Source organism: Chanodichthys erythropterus, chromosome 5 (assembly GCF_024489055.1).
Source record: "Chanodichthys erythropterus isolate Z2021 chromosome 5, ASM2448905v1, whole genome shotgun sequence".
NCBI lineage: Eukaryota > Metazoa > Chordata > Actinopteri > Cypriniformes > Xenocyprididae > Chanodichthys > Chanodichthys erythropterus.
This window is the reverse complement of record NC_090225.1, coordinates 21,178,522-21,199,258: the sequence shown is the minus strand read 5'-3', so window position 1 is coordinate 21,199,258 and position 20,737 is coordinate 21,178,522. Positions and strand designations below refer to the sequence as shown.

General features: G+C 41.4%; 2 protein-coding genes across 5 annotated transcripts; one reads left to right on the top strand and one right to left on the bottom strand.

Moving 5' to 3' along the window:
• The first annotated feature begins 5,943 nt into the window (after positions 1-5,943).
• On the top strand, positions 5,944-11,550 carry tmem234 (transmembrane protein 234). The gene is made up of 5 exons (XM_067386568.1): positions 5,944-6,244; positions 6,567-6,718; positions 6,808-6,874; positions 10,844-10,936; positions 11,014-11,550. The coding sequence occupies exons 1-5, from the start codon at positions 6,232-6,234 to the stop codon at positions 11,118-11,120; spliced, it is 432 nt and encodes a 143-aa protein (XP_067242669.1). The 5' UTR covers positions 5,944-6,231; the 3' UTR covers positions 11,121-11,550.
• A 59-nt stretch (positions 11,551-11,609) lies between these two features.
• dcdc2b (doublecortin domain containing 2B) lies at positions 11,610-18,299 on the bottom strand. Of its 4 annotated transcripts, none has more exons than XM_067386558.1 (15): positions 18,191-18,299; positions 17,890-18,000; positions 17,486-17,684; positions 16,707-16,764; positions 15,892-15,962; positions 15,662-15,793; positions 15,406-15,552; positions 14,743-14,782; positions 14,084-14,143; positions 13,653-13,830; positions 13,425-13,534; positions 13,284-13,355; positions 13,031-13,207; positions 12,764-12,856; positions 11,610-11,732 (listed from the first exon to the last, which is right to left on the bottom strand). In XM_067386558.1, exons 2-15 carry the CDS (start codon positions 17,969-17,971, stop codon positions 11,622-11,624), a joined length of 1,530 nt encoding a protein of 509 aa, XP_067242659.1. In that variant the 5' UTR covers positions 17,972-18,000; positions 18,191-18,299; the 3' UTR covers positions 11,610-11,621. The 4 variants fall into 4 exon arrangements, with proteins under 4 accessions (XP_067242659.1, XP_067242656.1, XP_067242658.1 ...); XM_067386555.1 differs by having other exon boundaries at positions 11,719-11,732; positions 12,741-12,856; XM_067386557.1 differs by having other exon boundaries at positions 11,719-11,732; positions 12,741-12,856; positions 13,031-13,204.
• Positions 18,300-20,737: the final 2,438 nt, after the last annotated feature.

Here is a 20,737-nt window from a genome sequence, read left to right as displayed (position 1 = left end):
TGTGGTACTTGCAGGGCCCCCTGCACGACGACGATGGACACAGCGAGTGTGTCGCTTGCCTGGGCAAGCCCCACGCAGACGGCGCGCTCGCTGGAGACTCATGCCCGCACTGCGAGTGTGCGCGAGTCTCGCTTCCCTGCGCTCGCGGGTCGCCTTCTTCACTGAGGGCGATCTCGCCGCTCGCGCCCTCCCGTCTCCTTCCTCCCGCGGTCCGGCGAGGAAAAGACAGCGGGTAGAGCGACTCAGCGCCAGGAGTTGAGCGAGCTCACGCCGGCCCAGCCCCCGCGTGCCTCGCCCTCTCCTCCCAGGGAACTCTCTCCAGTTCTGTTCTCTCGCCCTGAGCAGCGTCCCTCCGCAGAAGCGAGTGACCTCGTCTCATTCGGGGGAACAGACGACGAACAAGACGACTCCATGTCTCTTGCGGCTTCCGAAGCGGAAGGATGGGCTGGCGAGCCGGAAGACCCCGCTCCACCGCCTCCTTGGAACCCATCGAGCATGGCCAGGGCATGGATGCCGAGCTCTTCCGCATCCTGTCTAGAGCCGTTGAAGAGCTGGACCTCGGTGGGCCCCTCCAGAGGAGCCGTCTCGCAGCCGCCTGGACGAATGGTTTCTGCCAGGCCGCCGCCAAGCACCTCGCCAGCGTTCAGCGCCCTTCTTTCCTGAGGTCCACGAAGAGCTGACGAAGTCGTGGCGCGCTCCTTACTCTGCCCGCCTCCACACTACGCACCGCTCCGCCCTCACCGCCGTCGACGGCGCCGAGGAGAAGGGATACGAGCGCTTGCCACCCCTAGATGAAGCGGTGGCTGCTCACCTCTGTCCTCCCGCGGCTGTGGGTTGGAAGACGAAGAGGGCCCTTCCTTCCAAGCCCTGTCGGACCACCTCTACTCTGGCTGGACGGGCTTACACCTCGGCGGGCCAAGCTGCCTCTGCGCTCCACACCATGGCCATATTTCAAGCATTCCAGGCCAAACTCCTCCGCTCTCTGGATGAGTCTGGAATCGACGCGCCAGCCTTCAAAGATCTCCGCAGCGCCACGGATCTTGCCCTGCGAGCTACGAAGGCTACGGCCCAGGCCATCGGTCGTTCCATGGCCAGCCTGGTCGTGTTGGAGCGCCACCTGTGGCTCAACCTAACGGAGATCAAAGACCTAGACAAGACGGCCTTCTTAGACGCCCCGGTCTCGCCTTCTGGTCTCTTCGGGCCTGCAGTGGATGGCTTCACTGAGCGCTTTACTGCCGCGCAGAAATCGTCTCAGGCTATGAGGCATTTCTTGCCTAAGCGCTCCAGCTCCGCTTCTGCGTCTAGCCGCCCCAGGACTGCGCCGGCTCAGCAGAACAAACCAGCCCCACCTGCAACACAGGCAGCGCCGCCCAGGAGCATCGCCAGCGCTCGCGCCTGCGAAGCGCCCTCCCTTCCCGAGGCGCCAGGGACCCCGGCCCAGGATTGTGCTGGACCCGGTGCCTCCGAAGTCGTCCTGATTCGTCGGACAGGAAGAGGATGGGGGACCGTCCCGTTACGACCGGACCACCCCAAAAGCTCCCACGGGTAATTTCCCCTCCGCCTCGTTTATTTCCGGGCGTGGGAAACATACTCCAAGTGACAGCTGGGCCCACACCTGTTGCGCCCACTCCAAACGCCGTTTTCACGGCGGACAAATTTTTACCTCATCACAAAAAGAGCAAATTTCCTCTTCCACCCCTCGCGGTGTACGACCCTCTCAACGGCGGTCTGTCACCCAACATTATTCAACCCCTAGCCACTCGGGCCGAGGCAGGGCAGGCCATCCCCGATGTGTCAGAATGGGTCATGGGGATCGTAAACCAGGGCTACTCGCTCCAGTTTGCACGACGGCCCCCCCGCTTCGCCGGGGTGCTTCAAACATCGGTCAATCCGGACGACGCTCATGTCCTCCGGGCCGAAGTCATGTCGTTGCTGGAAAAAGGAGCTGTGGAAATGGTTCCTCCGTCAGAGAGCGAGACAGGCTTTTACAGCCGCTACTTTCTGGTCCCCAAAAAGGATGGCGGTCTCAGACCCATCCTAGACCTCAGGCTTTTGAATCACTCCCTCACGAGACGGAAGTTCAAAATGCTGACGCTGAAGCAGATCCTCGCGCACATTTGCCCCGAGGACTGGTTCTGCTCGCTGGACCTGAAGGATGCGTATTTTCACATCCAGATAGCCCCCCGTCACAGACGATTCTTGAGATTCGCATACGAAGGGGTGGCATACCAATATACGGTCCTGCCCTTCGGGCTGTCTCTTGGCTCCCCGCACTTTCACCAAGTGCATGGACGCGGCGCTTTCCCCTCTGAGACAGATGGGAATCCGGGTTCTGAATTATCTCGACGACTGGCTCATCTTAGCCCGTTCACGGACGAGCTGGAACGCCACAGATCCGTGCTCCTCAGCCATCTACAATGCCTGGGTCTCAGGGTCAACTTAGCCAAGAGCTCGCTATGCCCCACTCAACGAATCTCGTTTCTGGGAGCAGTTTTCGACTCGGTCCGTATGACGGCAGTAGTCTCGCCAGAGCGCGCCCTGGCAATTCAGCAGCTCACGGCATCTGTCACGAACAAAGCCTATCTCCCTCTGAAGTTCTCCAGAGGCTGCTAGGGCTGATGGCTTCCGCCTCCCCGGTGCTGCAGCTAGGCCTTCTTCGGATGCGGCCTCTTCAGTACTGGTTGAAGTTCCGGGTTCCTCCCAGCGCATGGCGGCACGGCCGCCTATGTCTCAAGGTCAATCGGGCCTGTCTTCTAGCCCTGAAACCTTGGATGGATCCAGTATGGTTCCAACGCGGAGTCCCCTTACAGGCGGTCTCACGGAGGACGGTGCTCTCAACAGACGCCTCCAACTTGGGCTGGGGCGCTGTGTGCGAGGGCAGACCGGCCTTCGGCTCGTGGAGCCACGAGGAAAGCCATTTACACATCAACTGTCTAGAGATGCTAGCAGTGATGAAAGCCCTTCAGTTCTTTCAGGCTTACTTGACGGGACGTCATGTTCTAGTTCGGTCAGACAGTATGACGGTGGTGTCATACCTGAACCACCAAGGCGGTCTTTCGTCCAGCCGCTTATGCGCTCTGGCGAAACGTCTGCTGGAATGGGCTCTTCCGAGGCTTCAGTCGCTCAGAGCGACTCATGTTCCTGGCAGGAACAATCTGGGTGCGGACATGTTGTCACGGAGCAACATCCCCTCCGACGAGTGGATGCTCTACCCCCAAGTGGTCCTCACGATCTGGGAGTTCTTCGGGAAGGCAGAGGTAGACCTCTTTCGCCTCAGAAGACAACTCTCATTGCCCAACATTTTTCTCGAAGGAAGTAGATGCTCTGGCCCACACATGGCCCAGCACGCTCCTTTATGCTTTCCCTCCGATCGCACTGATCCCCCAGGTCATCAGGCGTATCAGAGAAGACCAGCACAGAGTCCTTCTGGTGGCCCCGCTCTGGAGGAACCAGGTTTGGTCCTCAGAGCTATTCAGGCTCTCTCTAAGAGCCCCGTGGCCGATTCCCCTGAGACGGGACCTCCTCTCTCAGGCAAACAGAACAATCTGGCACCCACAGCCGCAGCTCTGGGCTCTGCACCTCTGGTCCCTCGATGGGAGCCGACTAGCCTCCCCGAGGACGTCCCAAATACCATTTCTCAGGCTAGAGCCCCATCTACGAGGCGCCTCTACGACCAGAAGTGGTCAGTCTTTGTTGATTGGTGTTCAACACGCAACATAGACCCTGTGGAGAGTGACGTATCTTCCATACTGTCTTTCCTCCAAGAACGCTTGGAAATGGGGCGCTCCCCTTCCACGCTTAAGGTTTACGTAGCAGCCATTGCAGCGTTCCACGCTCCTATTGCTGGCCAATCGGTGGGACGAAACGGGCTCGTGATCCGTTTTTTGAGAGGTGCTAGGCGTTTGAATCCTCCTCGCCCTCTCACTATTCCCTCCTGGGACCTCTCGTTGGTCCTCAGGGCCTTGAAAGGAGCCCCATTTGAACCAATGGGTTCAGCCGACCTCAGGCCCCTAACGCTAAAAACCGCTCTGCTACTAGCACTAGCATCGGTAAAGCGTGTTGGCGATTTGCAGGCCCTCTCCGTGAACCCTGCGTGCCTCGAATTCGGGCCTGGTGACTCTAAGGTCGTTCTGAAACCTAGGCATGGCTACGTCCCTAAAGTGCTCTCAACTCCGTTTAGAGCTCAGGTCATCTCGCTCTCTGCTCTTCCTCCCTCGGCGGACGAACCAGAGCTGCAGCTACTCTGCCCAGTCAGGGCATTGAGGACCTACATAGACCGATCACAGTCTTTCAGACAGTCAGATCAGCTCTTTGTTTGTTTTGGCGGCCGCACCAAAGGGTCTCCGGTCTCGAAACAACGCATTTCCCGTTGGATAGTGGATGCTATTAACCTGTGCTACTCCTCACTGGGCACTAATTGCCCCATAGGAGTCAGGGCCCACTCCACTAGAGGAATGGCTTCCTCGTGGGCTTGGTCCAACGGAGTTTCCATCCAAGACATCTGTGAGGCGGCCGGCTGGTCTTCGCCGTCCACCTTTGTCAGGTTCTATCACCTCGATGTCCCGACCTTACAAGCTCGGGTCCTGTCGGTGTGATTAGCGGCTTCCAACAGGTCCCGCTTCACGCCACCATAGGAAGTATCTTCCTTCAGTGTAACCATGGGTTCGGTTAGGCTTTGCCTCCGCTTGTCCTTTTTGCCCCCTCTGGGTGGCCAAATGCAAGCTATATCGTTCCCAGCCGTGGCACGGCGTGGTTGAATTCGTTCCCCATACGCAGTACGAGTGAGGGTATCGAAAGGGAACGTACTCGGTTACTAACGTAACCTCGGTTCCCTGAGATACGGAACGAGTACTGCGTCACTTGCCGTGCCACGAGGCTGCGGCTCAGGGTCGTCGCTTCAGTCGATTGACACTGAAATCCTATGGCGAAACGCCTGCTTATATAGCCCTATACCCCGCCCATTTCGGCGGGAATATTCGCGCGCTTTGTCGCCATAGGCCGCGCAGCTATGCCGCGCCGCCATTGGTTCAACAACTTGTCTATGAGTGAACCAATGACGGTGCAGTTACACTGCGTTATTGAAAAAGGCTTCAGCAGCGGGGAAAAAGGGAGACCTTTCCCCATACGCAGTACTCGTTCCGTATCTCAGGGAACCGAGGTTACGTTAGTAACCGAGTACGATAAGTACCATACATTTATGGGGAAACAATACTAAAATAAATAATTAAAGGGAAAAAAAGAGAGAAAGCTAATTAAACTTGACCATCAGAGCCATCACAAAAGAATTGATCACATTTTGCATAACTAGTTAACCTAAAAGATTTAAGCAGCGAGTCTAACTCAATCAAAAAATGTGCGAGAGTAGGAAGTGAGCTCATAAATTTCTGTTTGTGGATGAAAAATTTGGCAAGCAAAATATATATATTTTTTAAATATATTCTTTAGATTTGTTAGATTTAGTGTAATAAAAAATAATATCTTTAAAATCAAAAGATTGTGTATTAATGGGGGTATTATTTAAATGGGAGTATAAGTTATACCAAAACTTTTGAACCAATTCACACGAATAGAATTAATGTATCAAGTACTAATATCAACATATTTGGATATTGCTGAATTAGCCAAGCATATTTTATATGCAGTATTTTAAAGTGGACTTCTTTAGTCTTATTAGGAATAAAATATTTATAGGCTAACAACCATGCTTTTCCCCAGTTTATATTATAAATTAGGGCAGCCCAATGAGATCTGCCTCAAAAGTCTTTTAATTTAAAATCTGTTTGCGTATGTATGACACATGAACTGCAGATCTGTAGCTGCATTGGATCGACAATAGCCGCTTGAAATGAGCGGCGTTCATTTTGCTTAAACCCATCTTTTTGAGTTGGATATCAGCAGGAAGTGAACCTGAACAAATTTCGACTTTCGTTTTGAAGTTGTCTTCATTCTAAAGATATATCGCTGCGTCCTTTGAATGGGATATCAATTTAAGTTGGAGTATTTTTGAATGATAAGAACTTAGACTTTTTGATAAATAATCCAATTCTTTTAGCTAAACATTTTATTCATAGACGTAAATATTTAAAGGTTAAAACGCCCCATTTAAACGCATGGAAGAATCATCTGAAGCTATTTGCAAAGTCTCTTCAATACATGACAGAAACGCCTTGAAACTTCTCTCTTCTTTGGACTAGTTTTTGTTACTCGATTAAGATCCTCTCCTCTTCTGAAATGGTGTCAACAAGTAAGACTGTCATGTATTTTGCAGAGTATTTCAAAGATATTGGCAATGTCGTCCACAACGGTTAACTAATTCAATTCGTCCGCCACATACGCATTGTTAAGAAAGTGCACGTTACGCTTCGCTCGAGTGTCTGTGCAAATCAATCAGTTTACATCTAAAAAAAAAAATTGGGGCGTTTTTTCTTACCTGTTCAGAGTAAACAAGGATAATAAATGATGATCAGTTGTTTCGCATAGGATATAGAATTTCCATGATGTGCACATGTTGATTGTTGTTTTTAATGCATATAATAAATGTCTGTCGTAATAAATGTTTTCTCCAGGTGAAGTGCTTTGTCTGTTGTTTGTCGCGATCTTGTGGGGAGGAACAAACCCCTTCCTGAAAAAAGGCACAGAGGGCATTGAAGGGGTTCAGAGGGACAACAAACTCCTCCAGTTTCTGGCTGAGGTCAAATTCCTGTTTCTCAATTTCAAGGTGTGTTTTTATCATCCTTTTAATCGCATATACCAAGTGCTTACGATTGGAGAGTTGTAATATATATTTAATTTACTTTTCTTTTTAAGTATTTGGTGCCATTCCTGTTGAACCAAAGTGGATCATTAATGTTCTACTTCACTCTTGCTTCTACGGGTGAGAAGAGATTTTTTTCTTTTAAGTTTCTAGGTATTGATCGTCTATGTTCTTAAAGGGTTAGTTCACCAAACAATGAAAATAATGTCATTTATTACTCACCCTCATGTCGTTACACCTGTAAGACCTTCGTTCATCTTCAGAACACAAATTAAGATATTTTTGATGAAATCCGATGGCTCAGTGAGGCCTCCATTGCCAGCAATGTTACTAAACCTCTCAAGGTCCATAAAGGTACTAAAAACATATTTGAAACAGTTCATGTGAGTTCAGTGGTTCTACCTCAATATTATAAAGTGACAAGAATACTTTTTGTGCGCCCAAAAAAAAAAAAAAACTTCTCAACCATATCTATATGGGCCGATTTCAAAACAATGCTGCATGAAGCTTCTGAGGTTTATGAATCTTTTGTTTCGAATTAGTGATTCAGATCTCCTATCAAACCGCTAACCTGCTGAAATCATGTGACTTTGGCGCTCCAATTCACTGATTCAATTTGTAAAGCTCCGAAGCAGTTTTGAAATCGGCCCATATAGATATTTGAAAAGTCTTCTTTTTTTTTTTGGCGAACAAAAAGTATTCTTGTCACTTTATAATATTAAGATGGAACCACTGAATTCACATGAACTGTTTTAAATATGTTTTTAGTACCTTTATGGATCTTGAGAGTTTGAATGGCATTGCTGTCTATGGAGGCCTCACTGAGCCATCAGATTTCATCAACCATATCTTAATTTGTGTTCTGAAGTTGAACGAAGGTCTTACGGGTGTAGAACGACATGAGGGTGAGTAATAAATTACATTATTTTAATTTTTGGGTGAACTAACCCTTTAAGGATAGTATCATACTACTATTTATACAGTATAAATGAGCCTAAACCTGGATTCAGTCTCCTGCAGTATATAGGATGCATACTGTGCACAGAAATTCTGGATGATTAATATCTCGATGGCCCATTACACAGGTCACAAATGAACAGTATAATACAGAGCATACTGTAATACCATCCCACAGTGCAATGCACTAAACTGTTTCATGACTCATGTTTTGAATCAGGCTGTTAGATAACAAATTTACACAAAGTATTGGATGCAAAATAATTGTTTTTATTACTAAGATGATACCGGTTGCCTGTTACTGAATTTAAATGCAACATGACCATGTGAAATGACTTTTTTTAAAGGGGTGGTTCATTATGATTTCACTTTTTTAACTTTAGTTGTTGTTTGTGCTCAAACAGCAACACACACTATCTGCAAAGTTACGACGCTCAAAGTTCAAAGCAAAGCGAGATATTTTCTTTTAAAGAATTCTGTTTAAGGACTCTGTAGGGACCCGTTCGACAGACGTTACCAAATGGCTTTATCAGCCAGAGGCATGATTGAACAAAGCTTCATTTGGTCCAAAAGATCCATTTCCTGACAGGGAAAACCTAGCTTTTACAGGAATGATGACGTGACTTCTTTTAACAAAGGACTCTGTCTAAAGGACTTCTTTGCTCATCAGCAATAAACTAATCAGAACCCATCACGTGGGTCTGATCACATTAAATCTATTGATTCTCTCACAAAACCCTCTTGTATTATCGGACGGAACAGGAAAACACCCATCAACGGATTTAAAGACAAATCTGTCCTATCAATACCTCCCTTGTGTGGCCGTCCATCGTGACCCGGTCACCCATGACTCCGGTCAAAGTTAAACTATGCTTAGGACTCAATCTTGAATCTCAAAAGGGACAATTGTCGATTACTTAAAGTATTAACTATATCCAGAATAACATTTGCTATGATGTGATTACTAATATGTTGGAGTCAATGCTTTATATGTTTGTAGTCCTGTATGCATCTTCTTTCTCTTATAATCATTGTTTTAATTAGGTCAGTCTAGTAATATGTGTGGAAGAAGTGTGTCGTGTTTGAGCTCTAAATGCAGAAGTTATAATTCTCTGTAATTCTGTGTGAATGAAACATTGAAATTCAGTATCAGGAAAATATTAAGAAACTTTATAAAGTTGTTAATAAAACAGGAGAATTTTCTGCAGATATCACGCGATGTGATCAATAGACAATAGACGAGGTGTGTCTAATCTCCGTAGCAACGTCTCATTGGAGGATCGCATCTGAAGGATGGAGCCAGAATTGCTCCTTTAAAACTATGCTGTCCGAACAAGTCAAGTCAGTTGAGAAATATGAAGTAAAGTCAGAGTCAGAAGCTGGAAGTCAGAAGTCGGTCAGAAATACTTTGACCACGGCTGAAAAGTTGCTTGGGTCATGCTGAACAGAAAAAGTTGAGAAGATCCTTTATCGGGGCTGATTTTCCATCTAACAGCCACCGATTTCAACTACGAGCCACGCCGCTGATCAACAGCCGTCACATCCAGATTCCAAAACCCTCGGTGAAATATCTGACCAAAGTCTCCCAAGAAGAGAGCCGCTCAAGCCAGACGCTCAGATCAGACAGCAACATCCTTCAAAGCTTCCGCGCAACCCACGAAGGGCTTTCCCGAGAAGACGTCACCTGAAAGACAGCCAATCCAGAACGGGATTCCGCTGTACACGAGTCACGGAACAACCCGATTACCTCAGCTGTCAGAGCAAACGCAGGTACAAGCAAACTTCTCTCTCTCTTGCTGAAAACTGGTGAAACTCCTTTAAACCTAAAGAATCAAGCCAAAGCTCTGCTTTTGTGATTTTCCTCAGGTTATGAGTTAGCACTGAACTTGGGACTTTTCATAACTCATCAACTCCGCGAATGTGTGTGCATGTATGTATGTGTGTGTGTGTTTAGCCTTAGTGTCCTGTAATCATTAGAAGTAGTCAATAAATCTTGTTTTGATTTTCACATATAGTGTTTCTTGTATTGTGTGTCAAATTACTGCCTTAAACTTAAGATCAAGTTACCTCTTGCTTATAATAATATAATAATTATAATAATAATAATAATCGTAATAAAATATTGTTACTGTTGACCACAGAATAATATTTTATCCAGAATTGGTAAAATACTCTAACCTCAATTTTCGCTGGACGAATAATTGATGAAGTGTTAAATATTAATTCTGAATCATTTTCAGTGAATCATTTACAGTTGATTCGATTCTTATTCCCTGTAACAATTAAATTGAGCTAATAACTGACGTAAGGCTAAAGTTACCTTACAACTACAACAGCAGCTGGTAGGGACTACAACGAGCTTCTTCCCGGGTTGGTGACATCACTAACCCTAAAATTTACATAAACCCTGCCACTGAGAACACGCAACAAAGGGGTGAGGCCATGTTATTGCAATACAGTATGTAACACAAATGCAATAGCATGTCATAAAAGCAAGATGACAATATAAGTTATTTAATCTAAACTATACCTGTTCTATCTTCATGCAGCATGTATTCTCTGACTCTGATCTTACAACAGGTCCCACATGAGCGATTTATAGATTATCATGACAGAATATGCTAATCACAATGACTTTAAGATCCCATATCAGCTACATGAATTCATCAACTAACCATTCAGAAACGTCCTGTTGCATTCTACATGTTGTCACTTCTTCTTGAGTCTCTCCAACATTGTCCGACTCCGGTTTGAACATAAAAGGCTGAACAGTTTCTGACATTTCAGCGAGTCTTTGTGAGGTAATGTGAGGTGCTGCTAACAAGAGCTCTTGAAACTCCGCCCTCTTCTTAGGAGCAGCAGCTCATTTGCATTTAAAGGGACACACACAAAAATGAAGCATTTTTGATCACCCTCAAAAAGAGACAAATTTAGGGGTATTTTGAGCTAAAACTTCATATACACACTCTGGGGACATCATAGATTTATTTTACAGCTTGTAAAAATGGCATACCACCCCTTTAAATATTTTAATTGTTGGCAGCATCATTCCCAGCATAATCACTATAAAACCATGGAAAATTGTATTAGCCAGCATTAGTGTTGGATTTTTAAATTCTGTTTGTTTTGTAGATCTATCTCTGGCTGTGCCCATGGTGAATTCCCTCACATTTCTGTTCACATTACTAATGGGTAAACTGCTTGGAGAAGAGTTTGGAGGAAAGAGTAAGTAGCTTTAATAACATCACTCACTCTCTCCTTAGTTATACGGGTCTTTTACTCTCCGTCTCTCTGCAATGTAGGAGCTCTGCTGGGAATGTTACTCATCATGTCTGGAGTGACTGTGTGCGTCCTGAGTTCTGTCTCTGAGACGGACGACACAGGGCTCCGCAACACAAGTGACCACTAAAACATGCAACTGAAGGCGAATGAGGAGAAAGCTTGGACCATGGATCTACTCCAGCTGTTGTGAAACATATTCACCTAATTGAAAACTGATACAATATCTGTGCTGCTTCTTTTTCTGTATATGCTGTGAACTTTTACCAGGAGAAAACAATGTATAACTTTAAAACTGTGTTGGTGAAATCCAAATGTTTTGCACTTTAATTGCAATTTAACTATGGAAAGAGTCACTTTTAAATGTATGTGGATTGTGGAACATGCAAAATATTTGTAAATGTTGTATTTTTAACTGAAGTTTATATGGATTTGTATTAATAATGTGAAAGTGCCCATTATTTAAATACCTTTATTTTAAATGTCTTTTACATTGAGGTCTTATTTTGTTAGAAGAAATAATTTAAAAAAAGCATATTTTTCAATGAATCACTGTTACTTTGCAGGGTACATTATTTTAAATGCCATTTTTTTCACCAAAATAATGTCAATTTCATAGTGATCTCCATGTTCAGACCTCCAGTGTGGATTGGGAAGGTGTGCCTCTGTCTGCTGCATCATCTTCAGCCTGGAGAGGGCGCTCAGCATCCCTGTCTGTCTGTTCCTCATGGGATCCCCAAATCTAAAACACACACAGAGAGAGCAAGACAAGGTGTTTCAATGATTAATCTTTACACATAATTCTAATAATTGCTAAATACAAATGGGTACGACTGCAACATAAAATTTCCACTAAATGTAACTTGATATTAAACTATAAAAAAGGATGCATTAAAGTGTTGGTTTACCCAAAAATGAAAATTCTGTCATTAATTACTCACCCTCACAATCATGTCGTTCCACACCTGTAAGACCTTCGTTCATCTTAGGAACATAGATTAAGATATTTTTGATTAAATACGAGAGGTATATGACTTCTCCATAGACAGCAATTTAACAACCACTTTCATGGTCCAGAAAGGTACTAAAGACTTCGTTAAAACAGTCGATGTGACTGCAGTGGTTCAACCTTAATGTTAAGCAATGAGAATGCTTTTTGTGCGCAAAAACAAAACAAAAATAACAATTCAATAATACCCTTTTTTCATATGCCGTTTACGTTCAGCACTTCCAGGTTCTACATCAGAACGTGGGCTCAGTATTGTTCGCTGTTCATGTGAGCCGCATTACGTGTCCATGTGATGCTGATGCAGGAGCCGGCCAATACTGAGCCAGCGTTCTGACGTAGAACCTGGAAACGCTGGACGTAAACAGCGTATGAGAATGACACAGAAGAGCAGATATTGTTGAATAAATGTATTTTTGTTTTTAAGTATTCTCGTCACTTTATAAAATTAAGGTTGAACCACTGTAGTCACGTGGACTATTTTAACAACGTCTTTAGTACCTTTCTGGACCTTGAAAGTGGTAATTAAATTGCTGTCTATGGACGAGTCATATACCTCTCGGATTTTACGAAGGTCTTACTGGTGTGGAATGACATGAGTGTGAGTAATTAATTACAGAAATTTCATTTTTGGGTGAACTAACCCTTTTAAGTATAGGCTACCACCAGCAATTAGATATCAGGCTTTTAATAGAGAGTGCACTACACTAAAAATTAAAATATTCTTAAATGCATTAAATATACCGGTTTAAAACTCATAAACTGACTGGTTCTTGCTGTGTTTCTTCACTTCGTGGAGAATGTTCAGATACCCTGGGTGATGATGATGATGAAGATCTGGAATGCCGTGTGTCTGACTCCTAAACACGAACAGAATGAAAGAATTATGCAGACCTGAAGAAAATCTGCATAATTAATTGAGACTATACTATAATCCCTCTAAAATGATTTAGTTCCATGTAAGCCCAAGTGAAAACACAATTAAGATGTTCAACTACAAAAACAAAGTCAATGTTCAATGCACAGTGTCTTACAATGTCATGTTTGTTTGAATCATGCGGAGACTCTTTGCTGGACGTGTATCTCTGCTGTGTTTCTCTCTGCAGAGCTGGCGTGTCGTCCCATGTCTCCCTCTCAGACACTACAAACTCTTTCTCTCTGTTCTCATTAGAGAGATCAGCTGGTGGACTGTGTAGTTCACCTGAATGCTTCTTAATTGGAACAAATAGTGTTACTTTATGATTGAGTTGTCATTACTTTCATTTCATGCGCATTTCACACACTCACATGATTTGTACTGGCTGGGTCAAACTGATCTCTTTCAGGAAGCTCTTCATCCTCCACAATATCTGCTTCTCTCTGAAATTATAAAATTTTTAGAAAAGACTAGATGAGATAAGATAGGACAAAAGAGGGGGAGAGATGTACCTGGTCAATGGGAAGCTCTACAGCTGTGTTTTCGTCCTCTGCGACCTCCTCAGCACCTCGAACCTCCTCCCTGATACTGCTTTCAGAGGCCTTAAACACACTGTGCTTATCTAACACAATATAAAAATTATCACACAAGACAGACTGCAACAGGTTAATAAACATACGCACAAAAAATACATTTTATGTGGTAAGTATTTTTTTTTATTTTTTTATTCAGGCATTCACCTGTCGCAGCTTTAGGTGGAGGTCTGTGTGTGGGTGGGTGTCTGCGAACTCTCACAGGTCTGGCGTAGAAAACAGAGTTCTCCTCTCTTTCTCCTCTCCTTCCTCTCCTCTTAACCAGCCCAGGGGAGCTCTCTCGCTCCACCTCATCTCCTGTTGACTTCACACGCCTGCCTTCCCTCTGAAAGCAGACACCATTTACACAAGATAGGTTCAGTATAGTGGGTCAACGATCTGAAGCCTTTTTGGGTTCGGATGAACAATGATGTTCTAGTTCAAAGCATGAATAAAGAATTGTGGATTTAAAAATGTATGTTGTATAACAGAGAAACAAACAGTAATATTATAGTGTAAACAAGTAGAACATTACACAATGAATTTTAAAAAAAAATCTGTAAAAATAAAAACAAAATAAATGTAGATTTGGTTTTTACCTCAGGTGAATTCAGGAGGGTGGAGTCACTGTGGCTGTCCTGGGGAAAAATCTTTCTACTCTGAGTCGGATCGTCATAAGAGAACAATAACGAACTTCAATAGAACAATTTGTCTTATGGAAATGTATTAGTCTGACACACTAAAAATAAATTTACATTAAAAAAGTAAATAAAATTTTGGGGGGGAAATGAAGAAAAAATTCCACTATTTATAATAGGGCTGCACAACGATTAATCACGATTAATCGTTTGCAAAATAAAAGTCTGTGTTACGTAATATATGTGTATGTTCTGTGTATAATAATTATGTATAAATAAGTACATGCACATACATGTCATGTATATATTTAAGAAAAAAATTATATTTACATATAAAATATATATAAATATGTATATTTATTTATACATGTTTATATTTCTTAAATTTATACATGTGCATGTATTTATATATAAATAATTATTATAAACAGAACACACACATATATTACGTAACACAGACTTTTATTTTGCAAACGATTAATCACGATTAATCGTTGTGCAGCCCTAATTTAGAGTATATTTTTTAATTATTTGTAATACATATAAACAACATATTTTTAATTAAAAAGGAATATTGAAGATATATTTTAACTCCACTGTATATTAAGTGTTAATAGTACCTCAATTCTTCTCTGTAATCCTCTGTCTCCTGCATAATGCCTACAGTGAAGACAGACATATCCTATTTAATATGGTTTCATTCATACACTACATTTCAAATGTTTGGACTCAGTAAAATAAAAAATAAAAAATGTATACTTTTATTCAGTACAGATGCATTAAAATGATCAAAATTGACAGTAAAGACATTTATAATGTTACAAAGGATTTCTATTTCAAACAAATGCTGTTTTTTGAATATTCTATTTCAAAGAATCCCTAAAAAAACATATCACGCTTTCCACAAAAATATTAAGCAGCACAACTGTTTTCAACATTGATAATAAATGTTTCTTGAGCACAGAATCTGCGTATTAGAATGATTTTTGAAGGATCATGTGACACTGAAGACCATCACAAACAAATTACATTTTCAAAATAAATTTTAGTAGAAAACTTAATTGTGTCACTAAATTGTAATAATATTTCACAATATTACTTTTTGCTGAATTTTTGATCAAATAAATGCAGCCTTGGTGAGCAAGAGACTTCTTTCAAAAAAATATTATATAAAAATATATTTTAAAAATCTTACCAAACCCAAACGTTTGAACTGTAGTGTATGTGCAACTGTGCATAAGAATTAGAGTACATTTCATCTCAATTATATCCACCATCATCACCTGTCCGCACTGCTGCCAGTTGCTTTGTTTAGCAGTATCTCCACATATGGGAGTTTCTTGAACCTCTCGGTTCCAACAGCAACATAGCATTGCCCAGACTCCAGCTCATCTGTGGAGGTCACTGTGAAGCCCTCCAGATTACAGAGCCTGAGAGGTCAAAGGTGAAATGATTGTGGAAATCAAAACAACCGCACCATTTATGAGGACTTGCTTCATACGCTCATCATAAAACATACAGAATGTATATTTTGATCACCTGCGCACAGCTCCTGTGCGAAGCATGGCTTTTTCCGAAATGAGGCTCAGGATCTGCTCTAGATTTTTCTGCATGTGTCTGGGAATGATCAGACGCATGGCAGGACTAAGGATGTCCCCGTTCCTAAATACACTGAATATGAGAGGGAGAATGAAGAATTTTCTCTGAAAGCATGAGGAAAAAACATAAAAAAGCATTATTTTTGTGCATTTAAATGTCTGAGTTCTCACTGTATGATGCAGGGCAGAGTGATGACCTTCCTCCATTTTGCAGAAACATTAGGCCTGACAAGTGCTTTAGCCTGTGAAAAGAGTATTTATTATTAATGGACAATTATATGTATGATTTTTATCTATAACAATGAGAATACTTAATTCTGATTAGTCAGTCGCAACATTCTAAGGTAAAATATTTTCTATAGTGACCATTAAACTGTAAACTAATACTTCACACAGCTTCACGTCTCTCAAATCACTTTGCTTCCTCTTAATTCTCAAGTAATACAAAAACCGCAAATCAATAATTCATGTCCATTTCTTTATTTGGCAAGTAGCTGTGTAAAAAGCAGGATAATGTGCAGTCAGTGACTTTAAATCAAGGTTGTTGATGCTGAGTCAGTGTCCCCTGCTCTCAAGGCTATTATTAACAGTGGTTTTAGCAGCTCTGTGTGCAGAATTAAGGGGTCAGGCACTTAAACATGTCCTAACAAGCTTTCTGATCTGATAATACTAAGAGCGTGTCTCCCCTGGCCTTCCATTGTTGGAAGGCACAATAATACCCCTCTCTCAATCTCCTCCTCTTTATGACACACTCAAACATCCACAGCAACAAAAAACACAAACACAACATAACACCAGTAAACAGACAAACAGGTATGATTTTTGATGCATAATTATTACATATATTCCATTATTACATATATGAACTTATGATTATTACATGATATAATTACATATATCAATTTTAGAACACTATAAAAATGTGATTTATGGCTTAATTCAATTTTAAAACCAACAAATCAGTAATAAGTACTGAATTGGTGTACCTGTGTTGGCTCCACAGCTCTGAACATTGGACCTTTCTTCAATCCTGCACTCAGATAACTAAACACGTACAGAAAAGACAAACAAATATGATGCATGTTTTAGCCATTTTTCATATTATCAAGCCTTCTCCACAATAAATCTGGACACTAGTTTATTGATGTATGATGTAAGGCTGGTACAAAGATGGCTGAACCTGGGGAGTGCCATTCTCTGAGAAAACAAACGATTCTCACGAGAATTAACATTTGAACACTTCCTCAGGAAGTTGACGTCCACATCCAAGACAACACACCCCACTGGGTGAAGACAGAAGATTCACACCTTACTATCCTAAATCAATCCCACTAACCCATGTAGTATTTATGAATATTTTGATATATTAATATATTAGCTAATTTGTATTAAATGTATATAAATGTAATTTTAGATATTTTCTTCTTAATTTTAATTTTGTTATGTGCTTTTGACATTTTTATTTTATATTTATTAAACTTTTTTTGTATTTTAGTACTTCAACTTATTTAACATTTCAGTTAGCTGCAACTTTCTTTTTTTTAGGTTTTTAAGTTTAAGCTTTTCATCTAATATTTATATCTTATTTAATTTTCAGCTTTGTTTCAAACATTAGAAAATTATTTTTAATTTTAGTATTAGTTAAAGTGACCAAAAGTGTCCTAAAGTGTCCAAACCATGGTCCAAACACTGGGACCACTGTGTCTTAACATCTAAAAGACAGTATAATTCAGAATATTCCCATTCTAACTGAATTCACACTTACTCCAGTTTCTTAAAGCGCTCAAACCCTGCAGCCACATACTGTGCCCCTTGCTGTATGTCAGTGAGGTCCGTGACCCGGTGGCCATAGCGTGGTGTATAGAGAGTTCGAACAGCCAATGGAGCTCCGATACTGAGAGTGATATCATTAAGCAGTGCATCCATGGTGGAGATTTGTCTCTGGTTGACCACAAATCTCCTTCCTGATCCAGAAAGACAACCATATACACATATATGAAAAGACATATGTAGTTTTATTTCAGAAATATATATATATATATATATATATATATATATATATATATATATATATATATATATATATATATATAAATATTTTTTTTTTTTTTTTTTTTTTTTTTTTACCGATTTGGCACTTGTTAATTTGTTAACTATTTTTGTTCTAACCTGAAAAGAAGGGGTCTCCATTTCTGTAGACCTTCACACTCTTGACTGGAGGCAGGTGATTAGTGACACCAGTGGATGCCATGACCCTAAACTAGACACATTAACACACACCTGTAATATAAACACAAACAGAGATTAACCCCTATATAGGATAACTTACTTATGCATTTGTTAACAAAACTGTAAAAGTACAGATCCAAAACTTATTCACACCTAAAACACACACATTAATTAATTTACAGCTCACAGATGCACTTTCATGCTTATGCAAATCCACACACACTCACAATAAAATACTTACACAGGAAGCTGATCACCTGGAGAAAAACTCATCTAAGTGTGGTCTGTTACTTGTGTTATTTCTAATAGTAAATCCCTGAATGTGAGAGACTCAAACACCTCATCCAGACTCCCACCCTTTCGCATACACACACTGAAGTGTTTCCCGGTTGCCATGGCAGCACTAACTATGGCGGCGGTGGGGCTTTACAACAACAATACGGAGAGGGTGAGGGAGGGGGAAGAGGGTTAGAGAAATACTTCAATTTATTAATTACACTACCAAGACTATTTTACCTCTATCTCCCGAAATATAATCGCTTTAATCTACCTAAATAAATCTGCCTTTCCAAACGGATATATCCAGGACTGTGCAATAAAAAGTGTGAAGTGTTTGTTCGTGTCCTTGGAGAATTATGCTCCTTATCATCACCTACAGACCCGAGACCTTAAACACAGGGACGTAAAGAACCTCTGTGGAGTGATAATGAAGAAAAACTGCCTTTCGTTTCATTTGCAATAAATATAAAACAGCAAGCCTGAAATTTTTTATGAATTTGTTTAGTCTAAAAGCCCTTATAGCAGCAAACGGCCACATCAGGTAGGGCCTACTGAAACATGTTTGATGTAGGCTAATGTAAATAAAATAGTAATTCCTTAATTCAGTTATATTTTGTAGATTGTCTGTTGCCAAGTCATTTCTTTTCTTTTTTTTGTATAGCAATTTTAAAAATAGCCTACACATTGTTTCAAATCACATTAACCTTTATAATGCTGGTCATATAATTAGAATATCATGAAAAAGTTCATTTTTTTTATTGTAAATTATTTAAAAAAATGAAACTTTCATTTATACTAGATTCCCTACATGTAAAGTAAAACATTTCAAAAGTTTTTTTTTTTTTTTTTTAAATTTGTTGATTAGAGTGTACAGCTAATGAAAGTCCAAAATCCAGTATCTCAAAATATTAGAATATTTACATTTGAGTTTCATTAAATGACCATCCCTACAGTATAAATTTCGGGTATCTCTTGTTCTTTGAAACCACACTAATGGGGAAGACTGCTGACTTGGCAATGGTCCAGGAGACAATCATTCACACCCTCCACAAAGAGAGTAAGTCACAGATGGTCATTACTGAATGTGGTGGCTGTTTACAGAGTGATGTATCAAAGCATATTAAATGCAAAGTTGACTACAAGGAAGAAATTGGGTAGGCAAAGGTGCACAAGCAACAGGGATGACCACAAGCTTGAGAATACTGTCAAGTAAAGCCGATTCAAACACTTGGGAGAGCTTCACAATGAGTCAAATGAAGCCGGAGTCAGTGCATCAAGAGTCACCACACTCAGACATCTTCAGGAAAAGGACTACCAAGCCACTTCTGAAACAGAAACAATGTAAGAAGCATCTTACCTGGGCTAAGGAGAAAAAGAACTGGACAGTGAACAGTGGTCGAAAGTCCTCTTTTCAGATAAAAGTAAATTTTGCATTTCATGTTGAAATCATGGTCCCAGAGTCTGAAGGAAGACTGGAGAGGGACAGAATCCAAGCTGCTTGAAGTCTAGTGGGACATTTCTGAAGTTATTAATGATTTGGGGGGCCATGACGTCTGCTGGTGTTGGTCCATTGTGTTTTATCAAGTGCAAAGTCAATGCAGCCATCTTCCAGGAGATTTTGGAGCACTTTATGCTTCCATCTGCTGGCAAACTTTATGGAGATGCTGATTTTCTTTTTCCAGCAGGACTTTAGCACCTGCCCACAGTGCAAAAACCACTTCCAAGTGGTTTGCTGACCATGATATTACTGTGCTTTATTGGCCAGCCAACATGCCTGACCTGAATCTTTGGGATATTTTCAAGAGAAAGATGAGAAACAGTCGATCCAACAATATACAGATGATCTGAAGGCTCAATAGTGCCTCAGCAGTGCCACAGGCTGATCACTTCCATGCCACACTTCACTGATGCTGTAAATTGTGCTAGGAGCAAGTCATTTGCTGTAATATGTGCTGCCGACCAAGTATTGAGTGTACAAATGAACATGCTTTAAATATCTTGAACTTTTCTGTTTTGAAAATCCATTTTTTTGATTGATCTTAGGAAATATTTTGGACTTTCATGAGCTGTACACTCTAATCATCAAAATTAAAAAAAAAAAAAAAAACTTTTGAAATGTTTTACTTTACATGTAGGGAATCTAGAATATATGAAAGTTTCATTTTTAAAAATAATTTACAATAAAAAAAATGAACTTTCTAATTCTAATTATATGACCAGCACCTGTAGTCTTTATTTAGATATAGCGTTTATCTGGATGAGAGCTGGGTGATAAAATCATTTTGTGACAATATAAATAATCAAGCAGTTCTGCTATATAATGTATACCTCTTTACGTGAGTGTACTGTATGTATGCAGGTAAAGATGGATATACTTATATATTCAACTTCATATGGTTGTAATAGTTCACATTTTGCGATGATATAAACAATCACGCAGTCAAGATTAGCTTTATATACAGTTGCTTTATGTGTGCGATTAAATTTGAATGTAGTCCTGTATATATCC